A 21,800-nucleotide genomic window follows, 5' to 3' on the forward strand; every position below is an offset into this window, starting at 1 on the left:
TGGTTCTGGAAGTCTGTACTTAACCTGAAGCGAACTTTCCTATTGAAAGCAATGGAAAGTGGATTAATCTGTTCCAGACGGGTCCGCGGAGTACTTAAACTGAAAGTACTCAAACCGAAGCATACTTAAACCGAGGTATGACTGTATAAATGTTGTTGTTGTTGTTGAGCATATTGGCTTGCTGCTCCCTTAGTTAGCAGCCCAATTTTATTTTTTGGGAATGCAAGGAGTGTTTTTGGATAGAAGTTTCTACCTAACATAAAATTTAGACTTGATAACTTTTTTTTTCCTTCCAGGTCTATGATACCGTAATATGAGGATACAGTATAGTTTCTATTTCCTTTCTATGTTTACTCCCTTCAGTCATTACTATGAGCCACCTTCAAAACAGATCAAGCATTTGCAGATTTTGTAGATTGCTCACAACTTCAAAACATTTCCCACCATGCTAGTGTATGGATTTCTTGATTTACTATCTGAATAACGTCTTCAAGCAACCCTTCAAAACACTACATACCAACAAATTCACAGTGCAGCTCATGCGGTTGTTCTTGCTTTCATCATTCATCACAGCACGGTAATCCAACAGCTTTTCCAAAAGGCCTTTGACTAGGCTTACAAACGTTTCAACTGCCTTGGCAATCTTGGTATACCTTGAGGAACACTCGGTGAGACTGAAAATAAAGAAGATGGTATGAGAACCAGCATGTTGGAGAAGACACACTGGTGGATGTTCGTCTTGGCAATAAGAAGGGAGTGGAGATGGGGAGAGAGGGGAGCAATGAATAAAATCATTTGACTGCAAGTCTGGGATTATACCTCTATAAAAATGATACTCTAGGCACTGTTGCCCAGAACCCCACTATTCTACACACACGTGTACATTGCTACCAGAATGGGTTTTGCAGGTCTGCCATGTTTTTCCAAAGTAAAGCTTCTGGCTGGTTTAAGCCCAGAAATAAAAGAAATTGAGCAGTTTTTAGGTTTACCCATCTGGGAAATGTGTGCTCACACCACCTCCATAGCCCAACCTGATGGTTATTTCCCTACTTCTGGCATTTGGTTATATGCCCCCTTGCTACCCAATAAGCAAACCTTATTGATCATTCTTTCTGATTTACTTGCACAAAGCTTAAACAGAGGTTAGATTACATATGGTCTTTATTGATCATTCATTCTGATTTGTTTGAATGCCCTGCAACCATCTGGATTTGCTTGCGGGTGTTTATACATCTTCCCATTAGTGACTTGTTCATTCCACACTTTCTTTATGCATTTCCCTGTCACTTTCCAAACTGCAAAAAGGCCATTTCTTTTTTAAAATGGATTTGTTGCACTAGCATGACAGAACCACTTCAACTGCACAAACCCAACATTCCAATATGCACTTAAATCCCTCCAGCAAAATAGTGACAGACTGTTTCTCGGGCATGGTATTGCTGGTCAAGTACTGCCATGTAACCCAACTTATGCACACCTGTGATTATGTGATATTGTGTGAACCAGACGTACATGCATAAACTGCTGCATATGGGATTGCAGTGAACCCATGGTGGCAGCAGTCAGTTATGCCATGGTCATACAAATTGTTGTAATCCTCTGTGCTTCCAGTTCACAAAAGTACTTGCTGTCCTTGATCAGGTGTGCAGAAGGTCTGCGGCAGTTACAAACGAATTTAATAAGATCATTTGGAGGAAATCTCATGGGGGTGTTTTGCCCATCCTGCCAGTCCTATCCTGCCTTTTTACTACCATTTCAGTGAGAAAATGCACTGGAAAGATAGGATAGCTGCTTCTGTACAGCAAGGTAATTTTCAGTCTTGAGTCATTGAATGTGTGACACTACAGTGCTGCCTGAATGTATTTTCTTCATGTCTTCTGGCTTTGCTTTAATGTGAGACAGGGGATTCATGGGCTCTGACAAAGTGAGAGGCTGGTGATGTTTCTTTTTGCACCATTATAGTCACATCCTGTTAAAGTATCCTGTCTTCCTACATTCTGATCTAGCTGTTTAAGTGACTGCAGCAGCAACTAACCAAGTCCATTAAGGATTTTAAATCTGATAAATTATGGAAATTATGAGGGACACTGCACTGGAAAATAATGACAAGAAGTTAGCAAATGCTCAGTTTCATTCTCCACTGTCTTAAAATGCAATTATCCTGCATGTCTTGAATTGTTGCTTTGCTGCTGTATGCACAGTTCTTGATTTCCCTGGGCTTCATTAGCAATGTTCATTTAAATGCAAAGTTGTGTTGTAATGCATTAGTATATTTTACATATGCAAATATATTTTGTAATTCATTGGCTGGCATTCTTTAGAAAATGCAACCTCGCATTTTCATTAGATAGCATGACATGTTTTAATAGGTATTTAATGATACCTCCAAAGAATAATCTAACTTTCATCCTAATATATGGGCTTTCCATTAGGAATGCGAGGAGTTACTCTGTACACTGGGAATTTATTTATGCTTCCTTTCTTAGTTCACTTGCACCTTGCTCTTCCATCAAAGGCAAAGGTGGGAAACTTGTGGTCTTTCAAATGTTGTTGGCCTATAGTTCCCAACATCCCTCACCAGCGGCCATGCTGTCGGAGGCTTTAGAATTCCAAGACCACTCTAATGACAAAGCTGCAGATTCAAACTTGCTCCATGGTGACAGTGAAAAACAACTGTGGTCAAATCCTAATTACCCTTTTGGCTCAATTTAAATTGATTTCTCCCTCCTAAGCATATGGAGTTTTCTTCTCCTTGAGAAAAGTTCCAGAGAGGTGTAAACAGATTTTTCCTTGCTCTCAGCAATCTAGCACACCAGGGACAGTGGACTATAGCAGCATCTTTTCTCTAAAACACTACATGCATTTGCATTCCTATACAAAGGGCATATTTGATCATGGAGGAACATTCCTCATACTATCCTCAGCCTGTGTTCTGAAGTGACCCACTGCCACATTCTTTGTCCCCTAAGGTTATTTGATTGCAGTATTATTGTGTAGTGCAATCTATTATATTTAAAACAGCATTTGACTTAATTTCTATTGTTTCCATCTTCACTGGTATCTCAGTTGAATAATTTCTGACCTCCAGGACACAATTCATGGTATGGCATATTCTTCCCATATTGGTCCAAATAGGTTTTTCAGGAGGGAGTTTTTGACATGAAAGTATTTTCAGAAATGCAATTCTCCACATTTTAACTTTGAGAGTTATGAGGAGGGATGTGTTCTGTATACATCAGAATATGTGAAACCATTATTTTAGGACAGAGTAGCTCTATTCCTGTCTAACATGTTACCTGTCCTGCCTTCTGGAAAATGGGAAAAATACAAGCATCAAGCAGCAGAATATGAGCCAAAGCAAATTAAATAAATAAATAGAGGTTCCATCTCATTGATTTTACAAACAAACAAACAAACAAACAAACAAACAACTTATCCACAGCATGTGAAGCCTTGACTTCAGGTGGCACAATGTTTCTGGGATACTCCAGAACAAAATAGGGGTCATGTCCCCAATTATTCACTCTGGCTATTCCCAATCTGGCAGAAATAATATAGATGGGAATCTATAACAAGGTGAATTTCATTAGATTCTGTCATCTCATGTAACAATTCAATTGAGCAGCACTGAGAAGTGTCAGGGTGAAATACTGCAATGCTTTCTGTGGCATTCTCCAGGAATCTCTATAATTTTGGAAGTGCAGATCATCATCATTTTATACTTTCCAAGCTGATATATTTCCACAGACGCATTTAACCTCTTTCTTGAAATTTCTGCCTCCAAAAAGGACCACTGTCAGGGATGTTTGTCTTCTCATTCTTGAGGTATTTTGCTTAAACTTATTTTTCCCTTAAAAGACTTAATTTACTTGAAAGTTTGTATGTAGTTTGTAATAAATCAAATGTAAGAGTAGGAGAATGTTTCTTCCCTTCAGGAAAGAAGAGATTTGCACATTTCAACATGATTGTCCACACTTCTTCTGTGACCTCTGTGCACAGACTTCCAGTTGCATATGTATTAATTCTTTTCTGATTCTTAGGCTGCTCTTTGAATCATTTGATTCACAGTTCAACTGTCAAAGAGCATGTTCAGAGTTAAGCATGAAAATTAAGTATTATTTTGTAAGGCAGAAAGTTGTAGGCCACAGCAACAAAGAAGGCAAAGTCAAGAGATGATGCAGTTCAAAATATGTTTTTTCTGTGCTAAATGTGCCTTTGAAATCAACAGCTCCCTTAGATAATAAGAATATATCTTTACCTTGGAAAAAAGAGAAGTAATTATCCATTTCCTAGTATGGCCAGAATTATGGTGGGTGACAAGTTGAGGTAACAAAGCCACTACTATACTTTTGCTCTTACGCTTGTTCAGTTCCATTCTAGAAACAGAACCCATCCACACATATTAAGAAAAGGAGGGAAGGATTGCATTCATTAAACAGGATACTGTCCAATGACCAATTCAATTTAATGTCTGTAATGCCTCAAAAAGTGTAAAAATGTTAGCCAATGTTCCCCTACATATCACTATTTAAACTTACGTAAAGGGGAATCAATCAGCATCTGGATGCAAAGTACCTTTGCAAAAACAAATTGTTTATATATTATGGACACTTCCTTACAGCTCATTCGCATGCCTGTATGTCAGCCACAGAAGTATGTGGGGTAAAGCTATGGATCCATTACTACTGCTTGCCTGGCTGGTGTGCGGCAGAGTGGTGGTAAGGTCAGGGCCATGTAGGAGTCGCAGTGAGACCAATTGGGTACTCCCACGGGTGCACCCACATGCCCTGAGCTTGCTGTTGCACTGCCACAGTCTTGTCCAGGTAAGCAGCAATGACACTGGAGTCAGGAAGGCTGTTCCACCCCAACATACATGCTGCTAGAAGTCAGCCATCTGCAAGGCAAGCATCGACTGTGCTCACCTCTATGGTGCTAGATTGAACATACTAGTTCTAACAACAAACCCAGTGGCTTAGCTCCAATACTACATCCTAACATGTTCCAATTTTATGATGTACTTTCTGTTTTGCTTCCGAGTCACATCTACCATCTCTGGAGAAGTTTGTGTTTTGAAGCACACTAAATTTGAATGGGAATGTTTTATGCCTGAAGCATTTTTCACTCCCGGCCTGTATATATATATTTGCATGACAGAGCACAGGGTGTCCTGGGGGCACAATTGAGTTACAGACCTATGTTTATTTAACACACACACACACACCACCTTAAAAAAGGTCAATTTAAAGAGATTTTTCAAGGAATACCATGTGTGACTGCATAACTGAAGCTAAGCAGAGGTGGATCTGGTAGCCATATTCTAGGAGACCACTGGAAGCCCCATGTAAGAGCAGGGGAGAAGTACAATAAATAAGTTACTATATGGATCACACTTAAAACAAATGTTCAACTTTAAAATATAACAACCTTAAAAATTGTGGCATTCAACATCATGCTAAAGTGATTGTTCTGTCAGAGCAAGCATTTCAACTTACTGGATGGAACAGTCTCCATTCTCCTCCCACTGTGTGCTGGGAGTTCTCACAACATTCCCCCTGAACCAATTTTGGGATGTGTGTGGAAAGAAGAGTGGAAAGCCCATTTGTACAAATGAAAGTCCTTGCACAGGGCTTCCACTGATGGAGCTCATTAACTGAATCCTACCCAAAAACTAAGGATTTGCCCCTTCTTCGTACTTACATTGATTCAAACAAATGTAGATATTGCTCATCTCCACGGCCTCCTTCCACTTCGTGGTCCAATTTTAAAATGATTTCATTTTCAAACTGTTCAGGGAAGGGAAGTAAAACCTTTAACCACTGTGCACATAAAGGAAAAGATGTTCCCCACACCAACCATTTAAATATTTAAGAACATCGACTGTTACGAACAGCTTGGTGATTATAGAAATTAAGACAACATTACAGGCTGAAAACATAGCATTTTTTTTCTATAAAGATGACTGTCCCTATTAAAGTTTTATTGAGAAGTCAGGTTTTTATATTATTGCTGGGAGTAAAGCAACAACACAAGCAATAAGCTTCCTGAATTTGGGGGGAGGGAGGCATAGACAGAAAGGCAACCTATCTGTGCCACTCCCTGATTCCTTCTCTTTCAAGTAACTACTTGTTGGTAGAATATATCACTTCCTCTCAGGCTTTCCTTTCTTCCTGCTTCATCTCCAAGTTAGTCCAAGCATGAGCTAGCATGTACTAGTGTTAAGTGCTGGCTCCATCTGGGCCACATATAAAACCTAAACTTAGAATGGCTTGGTTTGCCATGAAAAACCTTAGGTTTATCTTTTCAAGTAGCAGCCTTACCAGACTATTTTCCTCTGCACCACTGTGATATATTTACTAAACTCCAACAATTATAAAACCTACCTGTTTAATGGGGGGGGGTGTGTGTGTGAAAAATACAGCCATTTACTGTGAAGAAAAGAACGTGGCTAATTCTGAGTTACGTACTCTGAAAATAAAGAACTGAGACAAATTTTGAAGGCAGTAAGACTGAATAATGTGTGGAGAAAAAGGTTTTGCCTTAGACTGCTGAATCTCTAAAACGTAATAGCCAGGTAAGTCTTATCTGAGAAAATTTGACTTTGGTGATGAGCCATTGCTTTTATAGTTTGGGTTCTTAAGGCCTGTAACTTTATTTTTAGGTCACTGATTCAATGCTGGGTAATGGCTGTTATACATATGCATTGAAGAATCCTATCTGAACAGAAATAAAACTGCTTCTGGGGTTTTTATGGTGATAGTGTGTGCACATGCGTGTGTACATGCATGTGCACCCACCCACTTTCCTTAAAAGGTGGTTTATATCCTTCAGCCTTGATTCCTCAGAGACCTTAGTTTTGCAGTAGGCTAAGCTTGATGGAGGTAGAAATATATTTAAAAAATGAAAAAATGTCCAGTGGCACCTTAGAGACCAACTAAATTTGTTCTTGGTATGAGCTTTCGTGTGCATGCACACTTCTTCAGATACCATCTGCATGCACACGAAAGTTCATACCAAGAACAAACTTAGTTGGTCTCTAGGGTAACACTGGGCAATTTTTTTTAAAAAATGTATTTCTTCTGCGTCAGACCAACACGGCTACCTACCTTGCTGGAGGTGACAGAGTTGGAGACCAACAACCATCAGGGGACTCATGGTTGAAAAACTCTGATTTACATGTCTAGTTTATCAATGTACAAACAGTTACCTTGCATTCTTGGTTACCTTTGAAACAAATTGTTAAAAAGGAAATGGAATGAACTTTTCTGCTGGAGATTTGCCCTTTCTTGCCAGTGCCATTTGATGTGACAATGAACCCATACAAGCTGGTTGTGAAGCTATTTTGGGGTTTACCCCCCCCCCCCCAGCCGCATGTAAAATCTCACCACAAGGACGTCAGCTAGTACAATGGAGTTTTTGCCTCTCCTCCCCCCATGCTCCCCTCAAATTGGCTCAGGGTGGTGGAAGAAACCATAGAACTGTGTGTGGAGAAGAGGGGATATCATTCTGTCAGACAAGCAGAAATGTTCACACTGATGAAATTTTTGTGGCAGCTTGATGTTGAATTCCTACAAAATGATAAAGGGGCTGGAGTAACTCCTCTATAAGGAAAGCTTAAAACACTGGGAACTTTATAGTTCAAGAAAAAAAAGGGATTGGGGGGGGCAGGGCAAGATAGGGGTGCAGGTGATAGTGGATAGAGAGAACACCAGGATGAAATTGAATATTGGGAGGTTCAGGACAGATATAATGGAATACTTCTTTAAGAAGCAAATAGTTAAACTGTGGGATTCAATGTTGAAGGATGTACATGGCCACCAAATTGACTTTAAAGGAAGTTTAGAAAAATTCATTGAGGATAAAGGTACCAATGGCTACGAGTCGTGATGGTTGTGTACTACCTAAAGTATCAGTAGTGGTATGTCTCTGAATAAAAGTTGCTGCGGAGCCCAAGTGTGGAGCATGCTGTTGCACCCAAATTCTCCTATTGTGAGAAGAGGATGCTGGATTGGGGCCATCATCTGTTCTTATGGCAGAGATGGGGGCAGCATAATTAGAATCATAGAATAGAATCATAGAGTTGGAAGAGACCACAAGGGCCATCCAGTCCAACCCCCTGCCAAGCTGGAAACACCATCAAAGCATTCTTGACATATGCCTGTCAAGCCTCTGCTTAAAGACCTCCTAAGAAGATGATTAAAGATGATGAAGCTGTTGTATTTGCGGCTGCCATCCACATGCCCAGTCAGTACCTGTTCTCTCTCTCTCTCTCTCTCTCTCTCTCTCTCTCTCTCTCTCTCTCTCTCTCTCTCTCTCCCACACACACACCCACACACACACACACACCCACACCCCTGCCAGCTGCCCCTCTGGACAGGTAAGCAGGCTGCTGGCTACAGAGGTCAGTGACTGTGTAGGAACAGCAGGCTGTCCCGTGATGCTAAGCCTGACTGTAGCACCAGTGAACTCTGCCTGTTCTGAGATATACCATGTTCTGATGTGGGCCCTGGTTCTATTAACACAGTACAATTAGTATTTATTGCTGAATGGCATCATTGTTTCCTTGGTAACTTTGGAGAAACACAGTCTAGGGACTGAAAAAAAACCCATTTAAGTAACAGTCGACAGCAACATAAATAAAGGCATTCTTCATGCAGATCTCTTCCCAGTACAACTATAGAATATAGTACTTCACTGTACTTCAGTACAGTGGTACCTCAGGTTAAGAACTTAACTCGTTCTGGAGGTCCATTCGTAACTTGAAACTGTTCTTAACCTGGGGTACCACTTTAGCTAATGGGGCCTCCCGCTGCCGCCGCGCCGCGAGAACACAATTTATGTTCTCATCCTGAAACAAAGTTCTTAACCCAAGGTACTATTTCTGGGTTAGTGGAGTCTATAACCTGAACTGTCTGTAACCTGAAGCGTCTGTAACCCAAGGTACCACTGTACTCCAAATAACTAAATACATTGCCCATTTTTGGAACAGAAATCACTTGCAAGGTTATTTAACAAGATGGCAATTTTTATAACCACATACTCAAGAAAAGTCTCTGAGGAACGAGTAGCAAAAAGGTTGTAACTCGAAAATATATTTGAAAAGCCCCCCTAGAAATATTTTCACAAAACTGGAGAGCAATACTTTATAGAATCAAGGCTTTAGTCATGTAATCAGCACAAATGTCTTCTAAAGTTTTATGCTGACCAGCAGGCTCTTTTTGGCAGGAATCTTCTTTTGCAGCTTGGCTTGAGTTCAAGCCAGGCTGCAAAACAAGAAAAGAAGGAATCGGCTGTGAGCTTCCTGTTGTTTCCTTTGAAGTTGGATCAGCTAGTGTCATGGGTGCCAGGTGACTGGCGGGTGGGCAGCACTGCCTGCCTGTCAAAGTGGCCCATGGGAGTGGGAGGAACTGAGGACCCCGCTTATAGGCTGGACCCTGTTCTCCATCCCCGTTTTATGTTAATTTGGCAGCCAAAATGGTCAAAGACCTGGAAACTATGCCTTATGAGGAACGGCTTAGGGAGCTGGGTATTTTTAGCCTGTAGAAGAGAAGGTTAAGGGGTGATATGATAGCCATGTTCAAATATATAAAAGGATGTCATATAGAGGAGGGAGAAAGGTTGTTTTCTGCTGCCCCAGAGAAGCGGACACGGAGCAATGGATTCAAACTACAAGAAAGAAGATTCCACCTAAACATTAGGAAGAACTTCCTGACAGTAAGAACTGTTCGGCAGTGGAATTTGCTGCCAAGGAGTGTGGTGGAGTTTCCTTCTTTGGAGGTCTTTAAGCGGAGGCTTGGCAGCCATCTGTCAGGAATGCTTTGATGGTGTTTCCTGCTTGGCAGAGGGTTGGACTCAATGGCCCTTGTGGTCTCTTCCAACTCTATGATTCTATGATAACAAAAATGTTGAAGATGAGAGTTTGGCCTGTGATATACAACCTGCTGAAAAGGGCAAAACTACAATGGCCAAAGACTGTAAGGCAAAACCATGCGTGCTTCTTTAGTTGTTAAAGGAAATAAATGCACCACCTTATCCCTTGCCACTCATTGTTACTCTTATAGCTGCCTTTGGCACACCTGGTATAGTATGGCTTGTTACCACACCAATACGTATGTTAGCAAAAGCATTTTCATTTTCTGCTATTTCAGGAGTCCATATCTGTCCCAACACTTGGTACCTGAATTAGATTTTAACTCATGTTATGTTTGTGCTCACAAAGAGTCAGACACGACTAAACAACAACAACATGTTTGTGCTGTTGTTTTAAACTGTTTTTCTATAAATAATTGGGGTGCTTTTCCCCTAAATGCTTTTAAATGCTAGCGTTTAAACTCTTTTTTATATTTGCAAGTATTTTATATGCATTTTTATTATACAGTGGTACCTCTACTTACAAATTTAATGCGTTCCGAACGCACATCCGTAAGTCGAAAAAAATTGTAAGTCAAAGCCATAGGAATGCATTGGGAGAAAAAATTCGTAAGTCGAAGCAACCCTATCTAAAAATTCGTAAGTAGAAAATATCCTATCTAAACCGCATCCAAGATGGCAGACGGAGCTCCATTCGTAAGTAGAGTCATTCGTAAGTAGAGGTACCACTGTACTGTGATTTGCTGCCATGTGGGGAGAAATGTATAAAAACAACAACAACAACGCTGCAAATTGATATTATGGCAAAGATGTCATTAATCCCAACATCAGTGCACCTCTGTCTCTCCATATTTGTAGTTTGATTGGATTTTAATATCTATTACATACCAGCAGACACCCTACCCCACAGAGCTGTGTTTTACCCTTTTCTGCTTTAGAGACTTTGTTCCTGGTTACAGCTGATTTGGCTCTTGGTCACATTCCACTTAGTCTTAATGCTTGCACTAGCGGTATCTTTCCTTCATTTCCCACAATTCTCTTTGTCTTTCATTTTTGTATGCACAATTCTTCCATCAGCCTCCTATGTTTCTTGTGACAGCAACCTTGGCCATACAGGACATCAGCAACACTCACACCTACACCGGCCCGTTTCCACAAAGTTATCATATTTGGACCACTGTAAAGCACAAGTCAAACATTTAATACTTCTGACTATTGCTTAAAGCTGCTTTACAAGTACATGCAAATTTCTGGTATTCCTCTGTCCCTTTGTCCTCTCCCTTCATCTTTGTCCTATGCTACCTGGATTGTGCTGTAACTCGACAGGAAACATGTCACTTCTATGCTCCGCTCTGCTCTTCAGATATGCTCAGTGTGATTAATTATCCCACTGAGTCTTTCATCAACACTGTCTACACTAGAAAACACATCTTTTTCTTTGACCTTCCTTTCTATGTGAGGCTAGCTGGATTTGATTACTGATGACTGAGCCTTCAAAATGCTGCTGCTTAAATGTCTCTGAAAACTAAAATTCAATTCAGACATATCTTGCACAACAATGGTAGAGCGCAATGTCCTAACTTAACCATAGAGAGGGTGCTTGCTTTGCCATTTTCACTTCACAGGACACAAAAACAACCATTTCCAAATCTCCTGCTCCAACTGTGGCCATATATCTATGCATCTCTTTCTCATCTTCTTTGTAATTTTCCCTCTCATCTTTTTTGTTAGGTGTAGAAAGACACAGTGCTCAGTGGCAGGACCTACATGTCATAGTAAACCATAGTTAATAGTTTACTGTGAATAAGTGGGTGCCTCCTGATCCACTTCTCCCCTACTGCAAGTAATAAAACATCATCCCTGGATTAGCATTACATCCAAGCCAAGGGTAGTGTTTTGTTTTGCTGAACCAAACCACAATTGGTAAACAAAAAACAAACCTGATGCACACTGGAGCTAAGTGTGATGGAAGACATTTGGTGTATTCTGAGACATTTGTCATCACATTTAAAATGCCCATTAGGTCTAGACGACCCATCCCTTTTATCACCCCCTCAAAACACTTAATGTTTATGGTGCCCATAATATTCTAGGTGGCTTCTTATGTAGTTTCTCCCTGGTGCTACAAGCTTCTATATGATCTATAAGGTCTCACGTCCAAATACAAATCTAACCTCTACTTTTGGATGAAAATCCAAAATAGGCCAGGAGGAACTAAAAGTTGAAGGAAGGGGGGAGGAAAGAAAATAGGTACTAAAAAAAGAGCAAGCCCTCATTCATCTCTTATATGTAACAGATAATAGATATCCTTTCTCTCTCATTCACATGGGTATTAATTCTAACTTTGATCAGCACCAGCCACCCACTCTCTTTGGCGATAACCATTTCATAGACACAGCTTTCCACCCAGTTGATTTGGTTTGTGTCCTCCTTCCCCCACCCCTATTTCTGCAGTTTCTTCTTTTATTTTATTTATTTTATTAAATTATATGCCACCCTTCATTTGAAGATCACAGAGCAGTTTACAACATAAAAACACAAATACATAACTTAATAGCAAAGAAAAGAACAGCTATACACCCCATTTCCTCTCTTTTCTTGACTCTGAGGCCCTTGTCAGACAGTTCCCATGACATCTAAATAGCATTTTGATTATCTTGGCCTGTTGTTCTTTTTCTGGAGTGGCAGCTAAAGAGGAAGCAGCTAAAGGAAAACGCTTATCTATGCTCTCATCCACTGCCAGAGGGTACCAGCACATTGCCAGGCATTCATGAAATAAAGGCCAAAGAAGATCTGTTCCTATAGACACAGTCCAGCCTGTGTCACCAAATCTTGGCAGCAGTCTGTCTGCCATTTGCAACGCATTCTGCTCATTTCCCCAGGCCCTGTACTTCTTCTATGTAGGTGACTATAGAAACAGTGCATGTGGATGATGGCTGTTAACTATGTTGTTCCACTACAAATTCCCTGCACATTTGCCTTTAAGAGGAGGCAGGGGGGTCTCCAGTTCATCCAAGAGTGGTTACCATATCTCTTCCTCATTGGCTTCTCTGTGTATTTTACAAACACTATCTCTTCCATGGCTGAAGCTTGCCTTCTCTTATTGTTTGCTCTCATCCATATTTGGAGGTTAATGCAGGCACAAAAAACAATAAATTTAAATTGATGCGCTTCTGTTGCAACAGTGGGAAAACTGTAAGAACTAGGCGCACCAACTCATCGGAAAAATATGATTCCTTTCTCCCACAGAGACTATTGCATGGAATGAAAGAAAATGAAATTAAACTGAGCACCCCCACAATACGAGGCTGTGAAGAGCATTGTACTACAGAAAGGCATCCAAGACAGCAAGATGAAGATATCCACCTCCTACACACAGGGAGGAAAGTGGAAGAGAGAGCTTAAGCCTCTCTCTAGGTTATCAGTGAAAGCATACAGTACATCAAATGAACCACAGTAAAAGGTGGAAGTAATGTAGGAACATAGGAAGCTGCCTTTTACATAATCAGATTAAGGTTTCGGTAGTGTTGATGCTGCCTGGCAGTAGCTGTCCAGGGTTATAGGCAGGGGATATTCCCAGCCCTATCTGGATTGAACCACTGAGCTACCACTGAGCTGTGGTTTGTCCCCTGAGCAACATAGAACTATCTCAACAGTACTGAGTTCTTAAAGGGGAGGGGACATACACTGAAAACATCGGTTAAGAACATAAGAATCCTGTTGGATGAATCAATCAAATCAATCAATCAATCAATCTTTGTGGTCAAAGACCAGACAGATCCTGTTGGATCAGGCCAAAGTTCTGTCTAGCCCAGCCTCTTGTTCTCACAGTAGCCAAACAGAGGCCTATGGGAAGATCATAAACAGAACCTGAATGCAGAAGTGCTCTCCGTATTGATACAAGAATGTAAGAACGTAAGAAGTGGCTGCTAGATGAGGACAAAGGCCCATTTTGCTCAGCATCCTGTTCTCACAGTAGCCACTCAAATGCTCAGGGGAAGCCGGAAAGTACTCTCCCCATTTGTGATTCCAAGCAACTGGTATTTAGTCTCCAACAGTGGAGGGAAAACATATCCATCGCAGCTAGGAGCCATTCATAGCTTTAATATCCAGAAATTTATCTAACCTTGTTTCAAAGCCATCTAATAGAGGGCATCACTACATCTTGTGAGAATGAATTCCACAGTTAACTATGTGCAGTGTGAAGAAGTGCTTTTGTCTTTCCTGTACTACCTTTCATATAATATCATATAAAATGATTCTGGAGTTAAATCACTATTCTCATTATTACTGTTGTTCAGCCTGTGATATTAGGCAGCCAAAACGGCATCATCCATGCACAAGAGGGAGGCATTAGCAGGAACACCAAGGTTTGCAAGGTGGGGACTGAAAAAGAGGAATGGCCATGGAGCGCTGACTCTTTTGGGGGGATGGGGGGGCGGGAACCAGGTGGAAGGGAAGGCTGAAAGAATAATTGCATTTGGTAAGCGAAAGTGTTGCTCATCTGTAATAGACTGTTAAAGGTAAAGGGACCCCTGACCATTAGGTCCAGTCGTGACCGACTCTGGGGTTGCGCGCTCATCTCGCATTATTGGCCGAGGGAGCTGGCGTACAGCTTCCAGGTCATGTGGCCAGCATGACAAAGCCACTTCTGGCGAACCAGAGCAGCACATGGAAACGCCGTTTACCTTCCCGCTGTAGCGGTTCCTATTTATCTACTTGCATTTTGACGTGCTTTCGAACTGCTAGGTTGGCAGGAGCTGGGACCAAGCAATGGGCGCTCACCCTGTCACAGGGATTCGAACCACCGACCTTCTGATCAGCAAGCCCTAGGCTCAGTGGTTTAACCACAGCGCCACCTGTTAAAGTGTTATTAATTGTTCTCTGTCATTCAACATATATGTTGTTATGGTGTTTAGAAGCTGGTTTATTTTAATGTTTGGCAACTGAAAGTGTTGTTTGGCTGCAGTAGGTGTTAAATTGTATTCTCACCTCTATGCTATTATTATCTTTAGATTGTTTTCTTTCAATGCTACATTTGCATTTATTTTTAGTGAAATGCACAGGGTGTTGTTGTTGGGGTTTTTTTTTACCAGGCTTGTCATACTGTCTGGTATGCTGGAGGAGGGCACTGAACAGAAACTGTCAATGCTGCAACATTTGTTTGATGCGATTTTGTATCTGTCCTAAGACTGTCCTTCTCATCCCCATAACCCAAGGCACCATGACAGATCAAAGCAGAGGGAACACACACTGTCAGCAGTAGAATGATCATAATGAGTGGATCCTTTGCCCACCTGGCAGAGATGACTGTGTCACATTGCCATATAATCTTGCCAATTGGTTAAGATTTGCCTCTGGGGTCCTCTGTGAGTGCTCAACATTAAGATCAGTTATGTTGGCAAGCAGCAGAAACAGGGCCCCCAAAATATGGAACTCCCTAGCTATTGACTTCCATCTTGTCTTATTTGTACAGCTGTTTGGGTGAAAACTGAAGACTTTCCTCTTCAATACTGTACTGTGTTTAGCATAATGAATTCAGCCGTTACCGAGTAGCTTCTTAATGGGTATTGTAGGCTTCCTAATATGGCTATTATATCTTTAGATCTTGCCTTGCTTCTGTTTGTGTGTCACCTTGTGGGAGCACAGCACAGCCCTCAGAAGCAACTAAAAGGAAGACTTTAAATAAATCATATCCTCCTTCCACCTGAGCCTGATCCATCAGGGTAGCAATGCTGGGGGCAATTCTGATGCACTCCTTGCCTTGCAGGATTGACTTTCCCTCTAACTTCCACAAGGTTCAGCAGAAACAGGATCAGTTTATGTGCTTGTACTGCCTCAAGGCTGACAGAAGTGATGGGAGCCAGGGGATTAAAGCTAAAGAGCGTAAGCTACTGGGGGAAGATGTGAACATTTTTCTTTCCTTGAGCCAAAAGTATCTATAAAAGGCTTTGAAAAACACAAGGGTAAGGCAAGTGCCTCTTACTGAACACCTTCTGGTTGCTTACTGTCTAAGAACATGCACCTTCCTTTTCAAGCAGACACTGTATTATGCCTTCCAACATTATATTACAACCTTGAGAGGTGGATTTTCAAGAGACCACCTGTGTCTTTGAAAAGAACACGGGAATTAGAACTCACAGTGAATCCACATCCTATCAATGAATGCTCAAAGTCAGTACTATTTTTGCTGCTGTCTAATAATTGCCAGGCAAGAAAAGTAATTTAAAAACCTGCTCACAGCTGGTTAAAATATGTGATGGAAATGTTGAGTGAAGGATTTAAACAGGGATCTGCAACATGAATACATGTTGCTTACCAGGATCAAAATAGTATTATGCTAGGGAATTAATCTTTGCTAAGCCAAAGACAAATCTTCTTTTTTAACAATAATCTTAACCCGATGTTTATTTCAATGATGTTTTATCTATGCTGCATATTATCATTTCATCCCTACAAATAGTTTCAAATACAAACCATTTTATTGGGGGGGGGGCAGATGTTTCATCAGCTCAGCACATAAAACCATTGGCTGCTCATTCAGAAAACTATTCTTCCAAATGGAATATTAGGACAAAATTCCATTTAACTCTGTGTGTGGACCTTTGAGCTAGTAACTACAACTGTCTACACCTTTGGATTTAATGGAAGGAATCTTAGAGTAGTATTTAACTATGCTTTACTCAGAGTGGACCCATTGAAATGAATGAACATGACTGAGTTAGGCATATTAATTTACTCTGGTCTACTCTGACATGGGTGGCGCTGTGGGTTAAACCACAGAGCCTAGGGCTTGCCGATCAGAAGGTCGACAGTTCAAATCCCCACAACAGGGTGAGCTCCCATTGCTCGGTCCCTGCTCCTGCCAACCTTGCAGTTCGAAAGCACAAAGTGCAAGTAGATAAATAGGTACCGCTCCGGCGGGAAGATGAATGGCATTTCCGTGCGCTGCTCTGTGCTGGCCATATGACTAAGCTGTCTGCGGACAAACGCTGGCTCCCTCGGCCAGTAAAGTGAGATGAGCACCACAACCCCAGATTCATCTGTGACTGGAACTAATGGTCAGGGGTCCCTTTACCTTTACTCTGAGTAAAACAGTTGAATGCCACCCAGAATTACTTATGTGTGTGTTATTAATTTCTCTCAATATCTATTAAAATTGTATGTGAGCAAGAAAGAGAGAAAACACAAAAGGACTATTTTTTTCTTAAAGGATTGAATGGATAGGATTTTTCATTTTCAAAAAACATAACGAGACATAAAATATTGAACATCTCTAAAAGCATGATTTCCCTCAAAAATGCCCTCTAAAGGTTGCTTACTGGTACTTTATATAAACTTGGTGTGTGTGTGTGTGTGTATTAAGGGGCATAGTTTGGAAATGGAATAATAAAATTGTATAGTTATAGAGTTTGAAGATCCTCCGAGGATCCTTGCAGTGGCAGGATCTGGCCCATATGACTCAAACCTGCAACCTTAGCATTATAGGCACCACACTCTAACCAACTGAGCTGTAAGTTAACAATAAGGTTCCGGATTTCTTTCTTGAAAGAAACATTATCTACAAATGTCTTTGGGTATTGCAGCAGACTGAAGCACTGTCATGCAGTAAAACATTATCCAGCCTGCTGTGTCAAATGGCAGGCTACACAGTGCACCTTACAAACTGATCTCCTTACAAGAGAGCACACCCAGTTTCCCATTGCAAACAATGAAAGAAAGCCCTTCCGTGTGTGGGAGTCTACCAACAAGGGCATGCTCCAACCTGACACTTCCCCCATTTCCCTTTTCTTTGTTCCTTTCGATTCTTGCACACAGGCTGGCAATGCTCATACTGCAAACAATGAAAGAGCAGCACGGAAAGAACCAGACAAGTGAAAGAAAAGAAATTAAATTGATTAATTATATAAGGCAGCGATGGGAACCCGTGACTCTCCAGATGTTTCTGGCCTACAACTGCCATTGTCCCTGACAGTTGCTTGCACTGGTCAGGGCTGATGCGAGTCACACAAAATTGTAAACTGGAAGGGACCAGAGGGTCATCTAGTCTAACCCCCTGCAATGCAGGAATCCTGCCCTGGGTGGGCTTGACTCACCAGCCTTCCAGTTAACAGCCAGACACGCTGACCCATTGCGCCACTTGAGAGTCCCGAGTCCAACAAACTATAGAGGGCCACAGGTTCCCCTTCCTAGTTAGACCATTGGTCTATTTCATCTAGTACTGTGTCCTTGGATGGTTTCAAAAGAGATTAGACAAATCCGTGGAGGATAAGGCTATCAGATTACTAACCCTGATGGCTATGTTCTACTTCCACTGTCAGAGGCGGTATACTTCTGAATACCAGTTTCTGGGAATCACAAGTGGAGAGAGTGCTGATGTGCTCAGGTCCTTGTTGTGGGCAGGCTTCCCACAGGCATCTGGTTAGTCGCTGTGAGAAGAGGATGCTGGACTAGGTGGGCCAGTAGGCTGTTATGTTCTCCAGCAGCAACTCACCTTGAGCTCAAGCAGTTGTCTTTTCAAACCTTGATACACAATTTATTTATTTTTTATTTTTAAAAATGGAGGCACCAGGGGTTGAGTCCTCAACCACCCTATAAATGTCCAGTGTTGGTTTTTGTGCATTTTAGTCTTAGGCTTAATTGTCTGATGATAATGGGATTTTATTATTGTATTTTACTGATGCTTTTTAGTGATTGTTCTGAAAGGTGGTTAATACACATTTTAAGCAAATAAATAAGTACCACTGGGGCACATCTTTAACCATCCTTTTGTGCAGCTTTAACCATCGTATGCGATTTATGTCCTTATTCTGTAACACCTAACTATGCACCTGAACCTTAGAAATCTATTTAGCAACTAAATTGTGTGTCCACATTGCAACTGTAATTTCCTAGACTCTTTAGATGGTATCCTTGTTAAGCTTATATTACCGTACCTTTTTTAGTCTGAGATACACATTTCAGGAGCATTATTATTATTATTATTATTATTATTATTATTATTATTTTGGTCCTACTACCTGCTTGTCTGCATTGATCCCCAAGAGAAACAGTTACAAGCCAAAAATAAGAAGCAGTAATTAAAAACGGAAATAGAGGGCTATTAAGTCAAGGGAAGAGCAGATGCAGAGAAGCAAAATGGTTTTCAGTCCTGGACTCAGGCCAAAAGCTTTGTGCTGTGCTACCAACAACAATAATCCCACCTGCCAGATTGTTCCAGGCTCAACTGATATAATCATGATGCCTTAAATGCAGTGCACACATGTGCCCCCATCTTCAAACCATGTTGAACTCTTCTTTCTTCTGGGAGAGTAAATACTGAGCACTTAATAACAACCTTTCCAAATGAAATCTAGCAATAGATAGAACCATCATTATTAATTTACCACAGCCTGCGTCGTGACTGCTCTTTGAACCCTGAACTGTGATTCACTGCACTAACCACAAGGCAAAAACTGTTGAATGTCTTAAAAGCTAATGCATAAATAACAAATTTGGTTCATTTGTAACCTAAGCTGCCATGATCTTCTTCTAATAGTTCACCAAATACAGACTTATCTATCTATCTATCATCTAAAGGTCAGGAGGAGAAATTAAAGTGTGGATTAATTAAATGACCCCTCCAGTGATCCATAGACAGATACTGGGGAGAGAGACAGTGTTAAGGGGCCAGAAGACCATTAAAGAACTGTTGTACCTAAATACAGGTAGCCCAATATGTATCCATTTATTTAGCTGTATTACTCTTCGTGAGCAATTTTCTATGCTTTGTTATAACAATCCCAAGTGAATATGCTAGAGACTTGTTTTTAAAACAGAAGCTGAAAACTCACAGAAGGTACATTCCCACACCACACACACACACACACACACACACACACACACACACACACCTCGTCATTGACCACAGTACTTTCCCCCTTGAAGTGTTCTAGTTCTAGATTAATTCATTCAACCACATACTTTGCTTCTCACTTTGATTTAGATATTTCATACCACATATATATATACTTGGCATATTTGTGAGTCTAATTCTGTAAGGATGACTTCTTAGCTTACATGTTTCAGATGAAGGATATGTTTATGACAGGAAAATGCCACATTAAATCACTGATAAACTCAGTCTTCCATATCTTTGCCCACAGTGCTGCAGCTCTTTCTCTTCCATCTATAGCACTCACCTTTCTATAGAAAAGTGTCAAGAATCACAAGCACCTTTCTGAAGTATTCTTATAATATTGCTGTTATTTAAGCATAGTGGCAGTACTGACAAACACTATGGAAAGCTAAAAATACCTTTCTGAATTCTCCAGTGTTTCTATATTCACACAACATCATATCAAAAAAGATTGGGATGGTGGCTTTCCGTAACTCAGCTTCAGGAATAAGGGTCATCTCTAAGATGGGTCCAACCATTCCAGGAATAAAGCGGATTTTATTCTGCCCTGGGTCAAAGTGTAAAAGAGAGTATTAAAAATGGGACACAATGCATGCAGACATTCTATGTAGATATTCTATTATAAAAAATTGTTAACCAGCATACGTGAAATCTGTTCAAGAGAGAGATGTACAAAAGTGTGTATAAAAAGCGATTCACACACAACTTGCAATTTAAAACCAGCAAATGACAAAAGGACAAGGGAAACACAAATTAAAACCTTAAAAAACGTTATAAATAAAAACCAATTAGAAGTATAATATATCTTAATGCTTCAGTTTTAAATAATGGTTTTGCATAGATATATCATACACATTTAAGAGGTTGTTGGTTCAATTAGGAAAGAATCCTTCCAATGGACTAAGAAATGTCCCATCACATAAGTTCAACGGGTCTTCTACATCTTGCCCCAGTATAGTGGAATGGACAAGACTATTCCTTCTATGCTAAAAGTCCAGATTAAATACTTTTACGACTATACAGACTAGTATCTAATGCCCCCCCATCATAGTTTGATGAGTTCTGAAGATCTTGTGCCTCAAGCTTTCCGTAAGCTTCCCATTTCCTTTTCCAATTATTAAGAACCGATGTTGTGTAGTGGGAGAACATGGAATATGACCTGTAGTTCAGCTCAGCCATAAATTCACTTGCAAGCCACAACCCACTATGCTTAACCACCCCACTAAAGATGTATAATATTATTAGACTTCTTTGCACAAGTAGGCATTCATGAAATTCTTTGAGCACCCCATTAAAAGAATAACACCAAACTATTGCGATGAATAGTATAATGAAGAGCATTATAGAAACAATGTTATCATCATTATTGAGAGCAGAATTATTGATCATCATTATTGGTAGTCGTGGAATTGGCACCACTACAGGTGCCATATAATACCCATTCTGCATTTGGAAGAACTCAACTGTTTAGTGTGGCAGCATGTACACTTGGGAACTCCCTGCCTACTGAGATTAAGCAGGCACCTTTACTGTACTCTTTTTTGGTTCCTGCCCAGATTCACAGAAGATTGAGCTAATTTTAATCTGTTTTAGTATTTTAACTTTTGTATGTTTTAAAGCATGTTTGTAAATGTTTCTGGCTCGATCTTTTAGTAAAACACTTTGAGGGATTTTATTTTGTTTACCGAACCAAGTAGTGTATACATTTTATGAAATAAATAAAATACATTATTGCGGCAGTCTTACATACAGCTTAACTTTACAAGACCATAAACTTGCACTGATGCTATAGCAGATTTGCAATTCGAGATGGAATGCCGACTCTAGAAGCACCTCACAATATCCTAGGTAGTGGCCAACTGAATGTACTTGCCCATGGAGTCAGTTTCAAACATTTCATTGCTGAGTGTACTTGGAAAGGAAAATAATTGGAAACAATAGATTTCTTCACCCCTTCCGATCAAAACCCATCTATCAGACATTTTACAGGAGCCATTTGACATGTCCTCTTCTCTCCATCACAATGGACAAAACT

At 40.6% G+C, this 21,800-nt stretch overlaps 2 protein-coding genes across 5 annotated transcripts in view; one reads left to right on the plus strand and one right to left on the minus strand.

Annotated features, from left to right (window-relative positions):
- Nucleotides 1-21,800, plus strand: part of KCNMB1 (potassium calcium-activated channel subfamily M regulatory beta subunit 1) — a 312,631-nt gene that overhangs the window by 282,928 nt on the left and 7,903 nt on the right. The window lies entirely within an intron of this gene.
- Nucleotides 1-21,800, minus strand: part of DOCK2 (dedicator of cytokinesis 2) — a 261,176-nt gene that overhangs the window by 38,920 nt on the left and 200,456 nt on the right. For all 4 annotated transcript variants that reach the window (XM_060271722.1, XM_060271721.1, XM_060271723.1 and 1 more), the window contains 3 exons: nt 20,164-20,312; nt 5,698-5,783; nt 518-674 (listed from right to left, as the gene is read on the minus strand). In XM_060271722.1, coding sequence (XP_060127705.1) covers nt 518-674; nt 5,698-5,783; nt 20,164-20,312 — 392 coding nt within the window. The remainder of the gene's footprint in view (nt 1-517; nt 675-5,697; nt 5,784-20,163; nt 20,313-21,800) is intronic.

This window comes from Zootoca vivipara, chromosome 2 (assembly GCF_963506605.1).
Source record: "Zootoca vivipara chromosome 2, rZooViv1.1, whole genome shotgun sequence".
Classification (NCBI taxonomy): Eukaryota; Metazoa; Chordata; class Lepidosauria; order Squamata; family Lacertidae; genus Zootoca; species Zootoca vivipara.